The sequence below is a fragment of the Gopherus flavomarginatus genome, chromosome 1 (genome assembly GCF_025201925.1).
Source record: "Gopherus flavomarginatus isolate rGopFla2 chromosome 1, rGopFla2.mat.asm, whole genome shotgun sequence".
Lineage (NCBI taxonomy): Eukaryota > Metazoa > Chordata > Testudines > Testudinidae > Gopherus > Gopherus flavomarginatus.
Window position 1 is genome coordinate 226,782,896 of NC_066617.1, and position 17,427 is coordinate 226,800,322.

The 17,427-nt window shown below is 37.8% G+C and overlaps 1 protein-coding gene across 4 annotated transcripts in view; it reads right to left on the reverse strand.

Annotated features, from left to right (window-relative positions):
* The window catches only part of CNKSR2 (connector enhancer of kinase suppressor of Ras 2), a 368,568-nt gene that overhangs the window by 107,981 nt on the left and 243,160 nt on the right, over window positions 1-17,427 (reverse strand). For all 4 annotated transcript variants that reach the window (XM_050936490.1, XM_050936489.1, XM_050936488.1 and 1 more), the window contains 2 exons: window positions 16,661-16,750; window positions 14,965-15,179 (listed from right to left, as the gene is read on the reverse strand). In XM_050936490.1, coding sequence (XP_050792447.1) covers window positions 14,965-15,179; window positions 16,661-16,750 — 305 coding nt within the window. The remainder of the gene's footprint in view (window positions 1-14,964; window positions 15,180-16,660; window positions 16,751-17,427) is intronic.

Here is a 17,427-nt window from a genome sequence, read left to right on the forward strand (position 1 = left end):
ACACTTCAAGACAAAGGGAAGCCTGGATGTGTGTTTCAGTGAAAATGATGTCCACCCTATGATATGGGAAGAAGTTCTTTAGCTGTAGACTATATAACTTTTTTTTAAAAAGCATCTCAGAATGTGGCCAAGCAGACAAAAATAAGGAAAAAAAAACAACCCAAAACATATTTAGGGCTGAGTTACAGATAAAACTTTTCAGAAGCAAAATCAACATTAAAAGCAACTACAAAAAACTCGGAGAGAACAGTATTTTTGTTTTGTTTATTTAGGGATGTACAGTCGAATGAATCTATTACCAATTTGTTGGAGAGTTATAACGATAGTTTCTGTGTAAAATAGAATTCAAAAGCTTTCCAATCTGCAAATAGTTGCTTTGAGAAGAAAATCTGACAAGAATGCATACAAATACTCAGATTCTCAACTGTAGAGAAAATAAGTTAAAAAAGGCCTAGATTCAGACACAGAATTAGGCCTTTTTCCACTTATTTTCTCTATGTCTGTTCTCTAAATATTTAGATAGTAATTGGACAGTTATTGCTGGTGTGTTTTCCAGCATGAGTTGCAAGTACTTTAATGGTTGCTGTCTTGCCTTTACACTTGATGCTGATCCTCATATGTAGATACTTTCACAGAACACATACCAGTCTACCACAGTTGTTCACTATTGAAGGTAATGACAAGAAGCGATGGCCTCAAATTGCAGCAAGGGAGGTTTAGGTTGGACATTACGAAAAACTGTCAGGGTGGTTAAGCACTCAAATAAATTGAGGAATTTCCGTCGTTGGAGATTTTTAAGAGCAGGTTAGACAAACACCTATCAGGGATGGTATAGATAATACTTAGTCCTGCTTTGAATTCAGGGGACTGGACTAAAAGACCTCTCAAGGTCCCTTCCAGTCGTATGATTCTATGAGTGATAGCAGATAATAAGCGATGATCTACTTTAAATAGTGATGGGATTGCTTCCCTCAACTCTGTCATTTGGGGACTTTTTTAGAACTCTCTTCTTTCTTTTTATATCACAAAATCCACCTATTCAGTGGTCCATAAGAGATTATGTAATGGCCAGCTCACCATCTCTGACTGCCATGAACAAACACTGAGCATCATCTGCAATAAGGGAAGAATGACTCAATTGTCTTCCTTTTGCTACCACAAGAGCTTCAGAGGATTTCAAATCTCCACTAGCCTAGAGGGGCTGTGTCCATACTTGAGTATCTTGCTTGCCAGTCAAGAAAATTAGTGATTTACCAGAAATTGGTTAACACAAAGAACAATCTGATTGGCCAACTAAGTTTCTAATCCATGACGTTATGTGACAACCATATAGTTCTGCCATGAATATAGGGGGAAAGGTTGCAACCTTTATGTATGCCAGCCCATTCAGTAGCATAAAATCCCTCCTTGGCAGCTATACTGGATTGCCTTACCGGTAAAGGGTTAAGCAGTTCAAATAAACCCGTTGGCACCTCACCAGAAGGACCAATGAGGAAAGAAGATATTTTGAAATCTGCAGGGGAAGGATTTGTTTTGTTGTTCTTTGTGTTGTTCCCTCTCCGGATGGAGGGAGAAGCCAAGCAGGTACAATATCTCCTGAAAAATATACCTGGAATAATCCATTTAAAACCACAGAAACTGGGAGTAGGGCATGGAAATGCATTAGGTTATCTCTTGTTTTGGCTTGTGAATTCCCTGTGTTATAGAGGTTGTTTCATTCCTGTTTTTGTAACTGTGTTTTAAATCTTTTTATTACCCTGTAAAGTTACCCTCCACCCTGATTTTGCAGGTGTGATTCTTTTACTTTTTTCTTTATAATAAAAGTTCTTCTTTTAAAAACCTGATTGATTTCAGTGTCCTAAAGACAAAGGGTGTGGTAGAGTTCATGGTGCTAAGGCAACTGGTTGGTATTTTATTCTCAAGCCTCCCCAGGAAAGGGGGTGAAGGGGCTTGGGAGGGATATATTGGGGAGGGGGCAATAGGGATTCCAAGTGACCCTTCCCTGAATTTTTGTGTAAATCACTTGGTGGTGACAGCAATATACTATCCAAGGACAAGGAAAGGAATTTGTGCCTCGGAGAAATTTTAAGCTAAGATGGTAGAATATAAGTTTAGGGGGTCTTTCATGTCAGGGTATCTCCAAAGGGTTAAGCAATCCAGTACAGCTGCCAAGGAGGGATTTATGCTACTGAATGGGCTGGCATACATAAAGGTTGCTACCCTTCCCCCTATATTCATGACAAGTTCAATACTATTTAACCTTACTATTTATTTTGCCACTCAAATGGCCAGGTATACAATTTTCTAGGTGGGTTAAGAACACCAGGGAGTCTAGCTGTTATGAGATAAACACACTTCAAGGTTTCTCATGTGACACAGCCTGCTGCTTCACCATGTACCCAAGATGTATTTTTGTCTGAAACAACTACACATCCTGCCACATTTAACCTTTCATTTAACAAAAGAGAAACTGAGTTACTGATTCAATTGGTCTATAACAGTCTCTAAATTGTACTACCATAGGGCGACATGACAGGAAAGCTAGAGCTATAGGGAGGATGTAAACATCACAGAAGGAAGAAGAATTCTGCAGACTGATACAATGGGGACATAACCAGGAATGATTAAACGAAATAGATAACAGGGAAACATAGACAGAAAAAAGAAAATCAAGAAAGCTTCTGAATGGTGAGATGTATTAGACTGTAGATCTACCTCTCTTGACAATGTAAAATTAAACTTGACAAAGCACTAGATAATATACTGCTGGGAATAATCTTGCATTGGTAGGGTAGACTACATACCTTACTAAGTCTCTCTCTCTCTCTCTCTCTCTTTGTTTTATTATGCATGACAAAGACAGGCTGGACAACTGTAGGAGCATAGTTTTGTTTTTCAAAATGAGATTCATTTGCAAATAAAGAAATAAAATTTTAAGTTATACAGTTTTCTTGATGGAAGAACATTAAAAATGGACTAGTGGCGGCTTGTTAATCAAAGAAAGAAAAAAGCTCCACACTGAAGTTCTGGAATTCAGCACCTCAATTTCACAACAGTTGTACACATTTCAGATTATGCAAACCAACTGCTGCCCGGGTGATCAAATCACACTTAACAGTTGTTCCATTTTGAGATCTTCAACTTCAACATCCCATATCAATAAAAAAGTCCCTAATACAAAAGGTTGTGCTAAGGAATGCAAGAATTCTGCATGCTGTTTCATTCCCCTGGTCATGTTCATGCTTGCAGCTGTCCATGAGGCAGTAAAGAAACAATCTGCTTCTCAAAATGCCAAGGCAGGTATATTAGCACTAGAAGGAAAAAGGCTCTTTTCCCTATAAGCTGAAAAGGGGCTACCTCAGGTCAAGTAGGGACACCTGAATCCAATTAAGGGCTGCCTGAGACCTTTAAAAACTCCTCCTCCAGTAAGAGAGGGGAAGAGAGAAGCTGCTGCAGGGTAGATGGCTGATCTTCTCCCTACACGGGAAGCTACATAACATATTGCCTGTTTAGGGAAACGACTGGCACCCCAGGGCCAATAACAAGGCCACTCACCCTCAGAGAGGGGGATGGGAAAGATGTCCCCCTTTGTTTTGCATTGGAACTGGTTTCTTTTTCTGTTTATTTAGTGGAGGGGTACTCCTGAGGCCTGCCTGGAAAATACCGGGAAATAAACCCTCAAGAGGGTGAATAAATACTGTCCAGAATGGGGCTGACTTATACCAGGCCCCACCGCCAGAGGGGGGATGTGCTGAGCCTGCCGAGATGGAGGAAGTGCCTTGTCACACATGGCAGAAAATTATAACAGTTCATTCTTTCCACACACTCAGACTGACCAGTGAGAGGGCAACAAACAAGTTGAATTAAATGTTAAAAAGTGATGTGCACTTCAAGTTTACCTATGTGCCATCCTCATCTTTTCTCCTTAGCCGCATTGTTTTGTTGTAATAGTAATTCCAGATTTAATTAACAGTGCAAGAGGCTGCAAAACACAGCTGAAATCCTCCACATTAACTGTTCCTTCACAGCAATCTTTCTAAACTGGTGACCACCCCTCAACCCCAAACTGTTGAATCAGTGTTATTTAAATGCTTCTTTCAAAGGTAAGGAATGCAGATGTGGCCTTACTTTCCTTTTTGTGATATGAATGACACTGAGATCACAACACAGGAATAAGTGAAATTAATTAGAATGATTTTGTACAAAAAAAGGATAAAACATTAATATTTTGGCATATATTAGGCAAACATGCCTAGTCAGAAATCAGAGGTCACATCTGCATGTGGCAGTTATGTCTTCAGTTTAAAGTTTTGTCTCCAAGATTTGCCCAGGGTAGAACCTACAGAACAGGTTATTGAGGGGACTGCTGGTATACAAGCTGGCTTGAGCTAAGCAGTAATGTTATAACTGAATAAAAGCCTTAAATCTAGACAATATAAAACAATTCTCTTCACTGCTTAAACTACCATTTATTGTTCATCCTTATACTTCCATGCACTCCTTAGGTATTTTCAACTTTCTTCTCTAGCAAGATTATTAGGATTCATGACATCCTGCCTTTGATGGTGATATCGCTTATCACTTTGTTCACTTCCCTATTCAACATTTTCTCTAATGCATGATTATTTTTTCCATAGTACAAGGAAAGATGACGTACAACATCACTCAGATTCTTATTCTTGGCAAACGGAGGTTGGAAGCCTATCTCCTCCACCCAAAAAGGGAGATGTGCTTATTCATTATGTAGGTCGTGTTTGAGAAAACTGGTGGAGACCTGGACTAAACAGCCATGTGCCCTGGCTACAGGCAATGTTAGAACCTGAGACTCTTTGCGATTGTGCACATGACTGTTTCGTGCTCCAGTAGGTGCGAGGCTGGAATTCTATAGTTATCTCCTCAGTCTGCTCATTTCCCAACATAATGAAACAATTAAAATGATTGGTAGAGGAACTCCCTCCATTGAGGCAACTGTCCATAACTGGGAAAGCCTTATATAGCTGAAGCATAGTGGGGAGGGTGACAGCACAAGGTATGAATAGGTGTCAGATACATCCATAGCACTGACAACTGTTTCACTCTGTATCACATTAAAGAGAATATTTTACTAGCAGCTTTGCTTTTGAATAAACTTTTAAGCACTCTTTATCCTTCTATAACTTTGTAAACCTATTCCTTTTTCTACTGAACAAAGCAGGGCTGCCCTGCATTCTTACCTCTTCCACAGATGCACAGCTACAGATACTTTATCCTCTCCTTCTCAGTTTTTAGTGTAGATTTGTTGGTCCAGATTCATCCATAGCAGAAAGTTCAATGAAGGGAGACTGATGGGGTAGAAAGGAGCCAGAGTTTCCCCCTATCTGGGAGCCTACACCAGCCATAAGATAAGGCAACACTGGGCAGCTGGGAAGACACTAAGTCAGTGAAGGCTCCTATGGAGTTTCATCTGCGACTTACACCTGCTCTCCACTGAAAGTCAAGAAGGAGAGCAGGCAGTGGTACCTCCTGTCTTTTTTAAGGTGAATTCCTTTCAGGCACAAGTGGGGATCAGTTAGGAAGGTAGAGTGTATCATCTGGTAAAGTTTGAGTTAGTTAATGCAACATGTATTGATTTAAAATAATTTTCATGTACCAGAGCAGGGTTGGATTTTTATAGATTATTAATATTTCAGTGGGAGCTGGGGACACTCCAAACCTGAAAATAAATCAAGCTGGATCTAGGTGCTTACTATGTAGTTAGGAGTCTAACTGTACGCACCCACATTTTTCAGAATTCTGGCTGAGGTTACAAATATTTATTCATTCATTTACAGGGGAATTTTAATAATGATGTGTACCACCTGCAGATGGGTTTTTATTTTCTTAAGTCTTCAATGGAAGCTACTTTGTGTACTGTAGCACAGTTATATCTAGAACTAAGGAATTAATTTGTAACAAATTAAATTAAAATACATTTTGCCTACTTTTTTGTGCACAGATTGCGATTTCTTCACAATGTATGCACTATTCTACAAAAAAGTCTTCATGAATTTTATTTAACCTATGGCTTCTTATTTGAAATTCAAGAGCTGTTTCTTATTTGTCAACAGATATATAGCACTGTTTTTGTACCCTAACTGGACGTGCAAAATTCTTTTAATCAGGTGTCTGATAAACGTTTGCAAAAAGAAATATAAAATTTGCCTTCCTGGGAATTCAAGCATAAACCTAAAATCATTCTGCAAACATTCATGCTACTCAGCCATAAAAGTTCATGGAAAGAAAATGAAAAAGAGGCATGAACACTGCTCAATCTAGTGTTTAAAAATTAAAGCAAATGTTTGTGCAAAACATTTTCCACTATTATCCAGGTTTAGCTGGCTCTCCAGATCAACTGGTAGATTTTTTATACTACGAAGTGATCAGAGTAACTATAGACTATTGAATCAAAAAAGAGATCGTCACAGTGCTTAATTTGTAAAGAATGAGGTGCCAGGGCAGTAGTAATCATGTGCCAGGGCTCAAGCAATTAGATGCCAGGGCTCAAGCGATTTTTTTACATTCATAATAGATGCAGCCGGGGCTATGAACTGCCAGTCTAGAGGTGCGCTCAGCCCTGGAACAAATGAAGCACTAGATAGTATGATGTTTAAATAATTTCACTTTGTGTACTTTAGGCAACTGAAAGTAGAAAATACGCCAAGCAACATATGTTGCAACTGTACGATAACAAGTGTCCAGATTTTAAACACCTTCTTAAAATCGGTTTTGTTGTATTTTTTACTTTTTCCCTGTAATTGTTTTGTTAAAAGTGCACAATTATAAAGAAAAATAATCAAGCAGAAGTAATTTAAAATGAAAATAAAATACTAATTCTTTTGACCTCCCAGCCTGCAACGTTGCCTTTTCTGTCCAGGGATCTAAGAGCTTTAATCCTTTATTTACATGTTAAAAGGTCTTTGTGTACTAGTTTATTAGGAGACTTGTGTTGTATGAAGAAGTGCAGACCCCCTTTTCTCATGTGCATGCTCTACAAGGTTTCATGCAGACATACTCTCTTAATACATTTCCTTGATTCAAAAAGCTTAATAATAAAAGTAAGTAGTATTTCTTCAAGTATTTTCTCTCTCTCTTTTATCTCAGTCTTCATGTGGAGAGGAACAGCAAATATATGAGACAGAATCTACCTCTCATCAATGGCTGGCTTTTGGGGTCTAGAAAAATTGGTAGCCACAGTCCCTCATCCCCACTGGACCTCTAAATATGAAAATTAATTCTCAATTTAATTTACTTAAAAATGTTTCTAGATTTTTTTCTTTGCCAAAAAAAACAAGATTTGAGATTATAAAACAATGACTAGGATTAGAAGTTAGTTAGATTTCTCCTAAATATCATGCACTTCTTTCCATAGCCACCCCCTATCTGGTCTTTTGGGTTCCATAAAGCCTGTTAGTTCAATGTTTGGTTTCACTTTTTATCAATTTTTATCTGCTGGGATCAGTGCTACCTGGGTGTGGATCATGGATGTTGCTGAGACCTCCATGACCTCAGATGGTTGCCTGCTGCGGAGACAGCAACACTGGTGAGCAAACATAATCTCTGGTAACAAGGTAGGAGTCAACTAAATAGGATGACTAGTTGCCTCATCTAGATGACGGACTAAGAGCAAGGGGCTCCCTCTAATCCATCCCTGGCACTGATTCTATGGCCTTGGACAAAACTCTTAACCTCTCTGCCTTTATTTCGCCATGTACAAAGTGGAGACATGAATGCTAGGCTTTTTCACATGGGCGCTCATTGTGATGAGTATTTAATTAATTGTACAATACTATAGAAAGGTGCTGAAAGTCACCTAAATGTTTTCCATCTTTTTTGGATTCCTATTCCTGGTTAAAAAGGAAGCCATTTTTGTATCTTTTTTGTTTTAGGGTTTTTTTTCCCCTCAGTTGCAAGTGTGCAAAAACTGTACCAAACCTGAAGAAAGAGGCTAATGGTGGCCTCAGGCTCACATCTTCCCATATTTAATATATAAATATCAATCAAATGTGAGGGTATCTCAAAGTATAAATTAATTAAACTTCAACAAAAATCCCAAGAATTGTTCTGCTTGTGTCTCTTCTCTCTCCACCCACCCTTTCTGGCTTCTGGCCTCTATCAGTTACATCTCAACCACCGAATAAGTCCAGTCTTTTCAATGAAAAGAACATCACTCAAAAAAAGTATTGCTAACTCAGGGCTGGTCTACACTGGGGAGGTCGAGAATAGCGTAGCTGAAGTCAATGTATCTTATTTCAACTTACCTCCCGTCCTCACTGTCATAAACAGATAGCTAAGGGTTAATGTTCTTTTACCTGTAAAGGGGTAACACCAGTAACCTGAAACACCTGACCAGAGGACCAATCAGGAAACAAGACTTTTTCAAATCTGGGTGGAGGGAAGTTTGTGTGTGAGTTCTTTGTTCTTTGTCTTGTGTCTGACCCTCTCGGCTATGAGAGTGATTTTTCTATCTCCAGCTTTCTAATCTTCTGTTTCCAAGTTGTAAGTACAAAGATAGGAAGACCATAGGTTTATATTGTTTGTTTTTTTTGTATTTACATGTGTGTAGTTGCTGGAATGTGTTAAATTGTATTCTTTGTGGATAAGGCTGTTTATTCATATTTTTTTTAAGCAATTGACCCTGTATTTGTCACCTTAATACAGAGAGACCATTTTTATGTATTTTTCTTTCTTCTTATAAAGCTTTCTTTTTTAGACCTGTTGGAGTTTTTCTTTAGTGGGAATTCCAGGGAATTAAGTCCGCAACTCACCAGGGAATTGGTGGGAGGAAGAAGTCAGGGGGAAAATCTCTTTGTGTTAGATTTACTAAGCCTGACTTTGCATACCCTCTGGGTGAAGAGGGAAGTAATTGTGTTTCCAGGATTGGAAACGGGGAGGGTGGAGTCCCTCTGTTTAGATTCACGGAGCTTGCTTCTGTGTATCTCTCCAGGAACCCAGGGAGGGAACACCTGGAAGGGAGAAGGGGGGGGAAATGGTTTATTCCCCTTTGTTGTAACACTCAAGGAATTTGGGTCTTTGGGGTCCCCAGGGAAGGTTTTTGGGGGGACCAGAGTGCCCCAAAACACTCTAATTTTTTGGGTGGTGGCAGCTTTACCAGGTCCAAGCTGGTAACTAAGCTTGGAGGTTTTCATGCTAACACCCATATTTTGGACGCTAAGGTCCAAATCTGGGAAATATGTTATGACACTCACGGCACGGGATCGACGGCCGCGGCTCCCCCATCGACTCTGCTTCCGCCTCTAATCCTGGTGGAGTTCCGGAGTCGACAGGGAGCACGTGATAAATCGATCCCCAATAGATCGATCGCTACCCGCCAATCCAGCAGGTAGTGTGGACATACCCTTAGTGTCAAAATGATTTAAAATGGTGCTGAATATCTAGAGACTATGCAAAGTTATAATACTGTTTAGCCACCTTTACAAACAGCAGATCAACAGGAACTGACTAATACACTGAAAGAACAACAGAGTATAAAATCATTTGGAAAAGGGGGGAAATGACATACATGTAATATGGCTATTTGTTACATTATAGTATGGTAAGGGGAAAATTTTAATATCCTGCCTTTCATGGGGAACCTGATTACTAGCGATGTCAACAATAACAATATCTTACATTTTATTTGGGAACAATTTATGAATAATGCTTGTTTTACTTGCATAGTGTTCTATTGTGTTAAGTCAGTTTCTTTTTCCTTCCAACTGTAGTGCTATTTCTAGAGGAATAGAAAGTATTATTTATTTACGTTATACAACTTGCCTTGACCCCATGACACAATTTACCTCTTAAATAACTACTTTCTTTTCCTGTAACAAAATAAAGCATAACATGGTGGGGAAATTCCTATGAAGTGCACTACAGCAAATTTATGTAACTGTGTGTGTCAGAGCCCCAAAGGTCCAAGACAATTTTAACTGCACCACTTTGTATCCACAGTAATACATCACTTTGAACCCCTGACTGTGCTTTGGATTATAGCAGCAGCTGAAAGAGTATGCCTTGGCTTAATAAAAATATTAACACTCTGGTTGATATTTCCTCAACAACATTGAAGAAGAAAGAACAACTTGGTCAAAAAATCAATGTAGTTTTGCAACGTTTCCCAGAATGAAAAAAATCCAAAATTATGTAGTGACATGATGGATAATCTTAAAATTATTATTTCTCTCTTTTATCCACCTTTAATCACCTTCGCAGACTAAAATATAAACTAGCTTGCTTTCACATTTTGTTAAAGGACATGTGCATACTGATGTAACAGTTAAACACATTTATTGGATATAATTAACAGCTATTTCATTTTTAAAGTCATAACTCTTTAACATGTTTCCTGAGCAGACATTTGTTGCCATGGTAAGTCAATTACAACCCTTAAATTGTTTTAAGGATTTGGTAATATCACTGTTCTGATAAAGAAAAATGAATAAAAAACCACCAACAAAATAATACAGTTCAGACTACCACGTTTTTAAAGGTCTCAGGTTATTAACTCAGAACATATCATTAATTTTTAGTTTGTGTGTGATGATAAACCTCTTCTGAATTGGACCACATATTTCAGGAGATAATGGGTTGATTTTTTTTTAATTTTAACACATAAATGGTAGTTTTGTGTTTTTGAATTATAATGAACATTGCTAATTACAATTACCAGTTTTATTTACAGGACAGTAGTGTATAATTAATATAGGCAATAATCCAATTTGTCAATGTAGTTTTTTTTTTGTCATGCATTTTTTTTCTCTGATGAGACATGTACAGAACTAGCTAAAAGCAAGACGACAGCCAGCTGGTTCCATGGCACTGGCTGTATCTGTGAATAACCAGCAGCATAAAAAATGAACATAGCACGTATTAAATGGATTAAACACTGGCTAACTAATAAGTCTCAAAATGTAAATGTAAATGAGGAATGACTCCATGGATTTCTAGGAATCCCATGTTATGTGACACTTATCAATGATCTGTAAGTAAACATACAGTCATCATTGAGATAGTTTGCAGATGACACAAAAACTGGGAAGTGGTAAATAATGAGGATAGATTAGTGATACAGAGTGATTTGGATCACTTGGTAAAATAAGTGCAATAAAAAAATCTGTTTTGATGCATCCAAATATAAGATCATACACTAGGAATAAACAATGCAGGCCATACTTACAAGATAGGGGATTCTATCCTGGAAAGCAGATTTAGGAGTCATGGTGGGTAATCAGCTGAACATGCTTCCAGTGTGATGCGTGGCCAAAATGTAGTGGTTCTCAACCTGTGGCCCGTGGGCTGCTTGCAACCCAATCAGCATACAGCTGCAGCCCAAGTGACATCCTTAGGGCCATACAGGTAGTATTGGATGAAGCCCACAACTGTAAATACGTTGAGAACCACTGAGCTAATGTAATCCTTATATGCATATATAGGGACTCTCAAGTAGGAGCAGGGAGTTATATTAGCTTTGTATTTGGCACAGGTGTGACTGCTACTGGAATACTGTATCCAGTTTTGGTGTCCACACTTCAAGAAGGATGCTGACAAACTGGACATAGTTCAGAGAAGAGTCACGTGACTGATTAAAGGAATACAAAACATGACTTATAATGAGAGACGTAAGGAGCTCAATCTGTTCAGTTTATCAGAGAGAAGGTTAAGGTGTGACTTGCTTGATAAGTACCTACTTGGGGAACAGAAATTTGATAATAGAAGGCTTTTCAATCTAGCAGACAAAGGTACAATTGGATCCAATGTCTGGAAGTTGAAGCTAGAAATAAGGCACAGATTATATTCAGACTAGAAATAAGGCACAACATTTTAGGTGGAGGTAATTAACCTTTGGAACAACTTATCAAGAGTTGTGGTGGATTCTCCATCACTGGAAATTTTTAAATCAAGACTGGATCTTTGAACTGGAGCATATCTTTTAGACAATCAAAATTATTGGACTTGAAGCAAGAATTAATTCATGAAAGTCCAACTGCATGTGTTACGAGGAGGTCAGACTAGATGTTCACAGTGGTCCATTTTTGCTCTTAAAATTCTATGAATCAAGTACTCTGTAGATAACTGATGGTTCACAGATCACAGACATATGGTCTATTATTTATCATGCAATGTTTTAAAAGTATTTGTCCTTAAAATGTACATGTGCACACATATGCACGCATGTGCGCGCACACACACACACACACACAATTTCTTTTATGGCATGAACTTTGTGCTCATTATTTTCTTCAGGAACTAGAAAGCAGAAGTTTTGCCAGCTTTCAAGATAGCTATTACTTTCATACATACCTTCAGTATAAGTAAGAAGTGGCAAAATCTATTTATTTAAGCTAAATGCTAATTTAAATCACACAATTATGAGTGAAGAAGCAAGTTTATCATATTAGTTTAATTAAGCAGCATAACAAACAATGCTGTATTCATAAACAGTATTTTCAGAACTATGACCTAAAAGTATTTATAAAACTTTAGTCCTGTGAAGATATTTCCATTTTACTCTTCTGCCAGTATTTCCTCTGTTGTACCTATACTACTAGTACAATTTTAGGGGTCTACCACATAGCCTTAATACACAGGATTTTCAATGTCTTCAAGTGTGGTTCTTCTCTACAAAGCGACATCAAAGATGGTGTTGTGTGAAGGATTCCATGTTTGTCTCTTTCCTTCTCAGCTTCACTGCTAGTAACAGATTCTGGAAGCCACATTACACCCTTACTTATATAGGATGTCAAACACTCTATTTCACAATTGCTTAATATGGTCCGGAAATACAGAGAGACCGTACAGTGTGGTAACATAGTGCAGCTTAAACTGTTTTCCTCCATCTAAGAGCTAGAACACCAAGGAGACACATGGTGTATGTGTGTCTAGCATTCTGAATAAACAACCCCCCTTGTGTTTACTACATCCCAGTCCTGTGTCTTCTCTTTTTGAGAGACATGTACAATCTCCCTGAAGGTTAATGGTACTACACAGCTATCCTTACTGTCAATTATACATAAGCAAAAAGACTTTAGATTCATTTTCAGATTCTGGTGGAGTTTGTGGTGCTACTAGTTAGGAAAAAAAAACATTTTTGGAAACTAAGCAAATTGGATATGGAAGTCACTGATGACAACAATCATGTAACCCCAAAATAGCATTTTTCAGAAGAAAACCACACTTAAAGTATGTATATAAAGAAAGGAGAGCATGGAATGGAGAAAAGTGGTGAATGCAGAAAAAAATGAACATTATATGAACATAAGAAGAGGTGCTGAAAATTCATTATACTTCTAAAGACAGAAAAATTCCAACTTCGAACTTCCCAATTTTCAATACATTTGATTTTAAGGTTTCCTGGCTTGATTTAGATTTCCTCTAGCACTGGCTGCAGACATGAGGAAGGGGATACAATTTATAAACAATTTATGTGCACAGAAGAGCGCTATAAAGCAATTGGACTTCACAACCCACTAGATGAATCATTTGTTTCTACTTTCACTGATTACTCAGAGATGACAGTTTTTGGACTTAATTTGTATTGCCCTAAAGGTGACACTGCAGGATGTTAGCACTAGAAAAAGGCAAAACACCAACGGCATGTGGATTAACATACAAGGAAAGCACATTCGCTGCTCCTATGGCTCATGTTAATTAAAGTGAACCATGAGTAGCTCTACTATACCACATCTATAAGACCTTTCTTGAAAATGATCAAACTTGTATACACAGGAGCATTAAAGGAAGTATTAAAATTAATGGGCCAGATGATCAGATGATGTAAATCAATGTTGCACCATTGACTTCAGTTAAACTATATCAACTGACAACCTCTGAGGATCTGGCCCAGTGTATTATAAGAGGAGAACAGAGCACCTGTTTCCTACTAGTCTCAGTGGAGCTCCACCTGCTGTGAACACACATCATCACAGCAGAAATTGGGATCAAGCCACAACAGATCCCATGCATACTGACATTCTAGATCATGGCTCTTTTCCTGATATATGAAAATAACAGCAATTAGTTTGATAACCCTGCTGTAGAATGTATTTGCTTCTCCCTTGGAGGAATACAGTAAGCCTAAGCAACTTATTTTTGCAATGCTCCTTCCACCTGGAGAACAGAGCTATTTAATTCAAAAATAAAAAAAGTTGTGAATACATTTGTTTTCCTCCTTTAAATCTACTCAAATGAATTATTAACAGTAATACACTTCAAACGAATGTATGAAACAATAAGAAAACCCCATGGTATGAGATTAATTGTTGATCAAGTTTCACTTTTAGGGGAGGTATATTATGTTCCTCTATTCTGTATCAAGATCTAAACATTCAATATTTAGTAGTTATTCCATGTGGAAAAATGACAGCAGGTCCAAAACATCTTGCTATTTTCTAACTGATACTTCATTTTTGGACATACCTAGAAGTAACTGATTTACCTGACATGCCACATCAAATTCAACACTCTTCTCTTTCAGAGTCACTTGAGTTACTGAGGGCTATATGCTAAAAGCAGCTACACACTTTTAGGATTCTTCTTAATCAAAAGTAGAAAAAAAAGACCTCAGTTTTCCCCACTATTTTATCGATCCTTTCCAGGTCATATCAATCATACATATAGTAATATGCCTAATGATATCTGACATATGAAATCACAGTGAAATATATACTTGAATGGTAATAGTTATTTGATCAGATGATTTTCCTATGCTGAGGCTGGCAAGATAAAGATGGCAAACTCCATTTCAAAAATAATCCGCTTTAGGATCATGAGTTGAGTTTAAACACAGTTGTAGATATATCCATTCCCCAGTTTGTAAGATTAAAATCAGAGTTCCAAAAGAGGGGGGAGAAGGGCACAGTTATACTCAGAACAGTAACAACTGAAATAGGATCAAACAGAAAAGGGTGCAATAAGCATCATCATCTGCATCTTGTTATTTTTACTCACATGGTAGTAGGTGGTGTCTGGCCCAGGTGTGCCAATGACTTCTTGTCTTAATGAATCCATTTGTAAACTAGGCAGCAAGGAGTAATGACTTGGACTATTACTCTTGTCTCCTTTCTTTTTGGATTTTTTCCCTGTATCCTTTTTGCTATTTCTTTGAAACATGTAGTCATCTTGAGCTATTTTCTCATTGCTCATATAGCGAAGTAATGAATTTTCTATTGAAAAAGAGTAATAAAAGACTGAATTGCAAATCATTTAATAAATGCCCCTTCTTCTTCCTAAATATACTGCACTCATCTGTTGCTAAGGTTTATCTTCATTTTTGAAGTCTTTAGCTCTGCGTCATAAAACAAAATGTATTCCAAAAATTATTTGTATGTTGTGAATATGCTAACATAGCAAGTTATTTTGGGATGGACAAGGTTCAAGATTCATGTCAAAGAAATTAGAAAAAAAAATAACTTGCCCTCAGGTCTTCCCCCAAATACACAGTTATTACTTTACTATGACATCTGCAGTCTTGTTCTTAGAAACTAGACCACAGTAGATGAATAAGGTGGTGTATATTTTGCATTGACTATTTCACTTTACCTTGTTCACCCTCCTGGTTTCTATCCATCTGTTGAGTCTCATTTTACATTTGGAAGGCAAGCTTCTTAGAATAGGGACAGCTTTTCAACTGTGTGTGCACCAAGAACAAGAGGCTTCTGATCCTTGAATACTAACCACCACCACAATACAAATAATTCCTGTTTGTAGAGGTAAGGCAAACTATGCTAGTGGTCTTTTGCTGTGTACAGTAAGCTATATCCTTTCTTTTTATTAGTGTATCATTGGAGTTTAAGAGATAACAATACTACAGCCTCAGAACTTCAAATTACAAAGTGTGAACATAAAACAATGATAGGGTAAGAACAGTTTGTTAAAACATTGGCCTTTCCCTAAAGAGTATGCTTTTCTGGGACCATGTCTTCACGTATTGGTATAGTACTTAGCACAATGCAGTCTCTGGCTACTGTTGTGATAAAAATACTCAACAATGGGCATGTTTTAATTTTGTTTTGCCTTGGGCTCAATATATGGGCAGTTGGGTGAAATTCTATGGCCTGTTATATGGACAGTCAGACTAGATGTTCTGATCATCCCTTCTGGCCTTAAAGTCTATGAATATATTGGATGGATGCACAGTGGAATTCTGCAGCTGAACCTCTCATCTGGAGAACATCTCATCTCTGATCTGTTTCTAGCTGAGCCCTACTAGCTCCCCCTGGGATGTTTTCCAGCCGAAAATAACAATCCCTCAAGCTAAGTGGATTTAAAATATCCACATTAATTGTGTGTTGTAACAGTAAAACAAATTAACTATAATTTTATGAAATTTTGGGGCCAATTTCAAAAAGAGTCAGATAGCACCGTGTTCAAATAATGCAATGTCAATATAATGAAACACAGCCAAATTGAATTGGTACCCCTCTGCTGTGCAATCTCCTCAGGCCCTATACAGGGAACATGGGGATGAGCAAAAATCAAGTATACATAATGAAAAATGGGAACACTCCAAGATTATGTTAACAGAAATCCACATTTTAAAGGAGGAACCAAATGAGGACTTGACTTAAGGAAAGCTCATTACAGTTTAAGTGATGCTAAGAAAAACATACAGCACTGCACAATATTAGTGTCCCAGGTCACTTACCTCTTCTACTATCTCTTTTTATCTTATTGGGATCTTCATAATCCCCTACCCAGTTATATTCCACTGGCATAGAGATAGGTCTTAGTTTGCCTAAAACAGAGAAAAAATGGTGTCATGCCAAATTCTTACAATGTCTTGTAAAACTCAAAATATTTTAAATGAAGTGTTAATATGTATGTTAATTCAACAAGGCTAATTATTTATGGGAAAAGATCCAGTATATCTTAAGAACATAAGAACGGCCTTACCGGGTCAGACCAAAGGTCCATCTAGTCCAGTATCTGTCCACCAACAGTGGCCAATGCCAGGTGCCCCAGAGGGAGTGAACCTAACAGGCAATGATCAAGTGATCTCTCTCCTGCCATCCATCTCCATCCTCTGACAAACAATCAGAGGCTAGGGACACCATTCTTTACCCATCCAGGCTAACAGCCATTTATGGACTTAACCACCAAGAATTTATCCAGTTCTCTTTTAAACGCTGTTATAGTCCCAGCCTTCACAACCTCCTCAGGTAAGGAGTTCCACAAGTTGACTGTGCGCTGTGTGAAAAAGAACTTCCTTTTATTTATTTTAAAACTGCTGCCTATTAATTTCATTTGATGACCCCTAGTTCTTGTATTATGGGAATAAGTAAATAACTTTTCCTTATCCACTTTCTCCACATCACTCATGATTTTATATACCTCTATCATATCCCTCCTTAGTCTCCTCTTTTCCAAGCTGAAGAGTCCTAGCCTCTTTAATCTTTCCTCATATGGCACCCT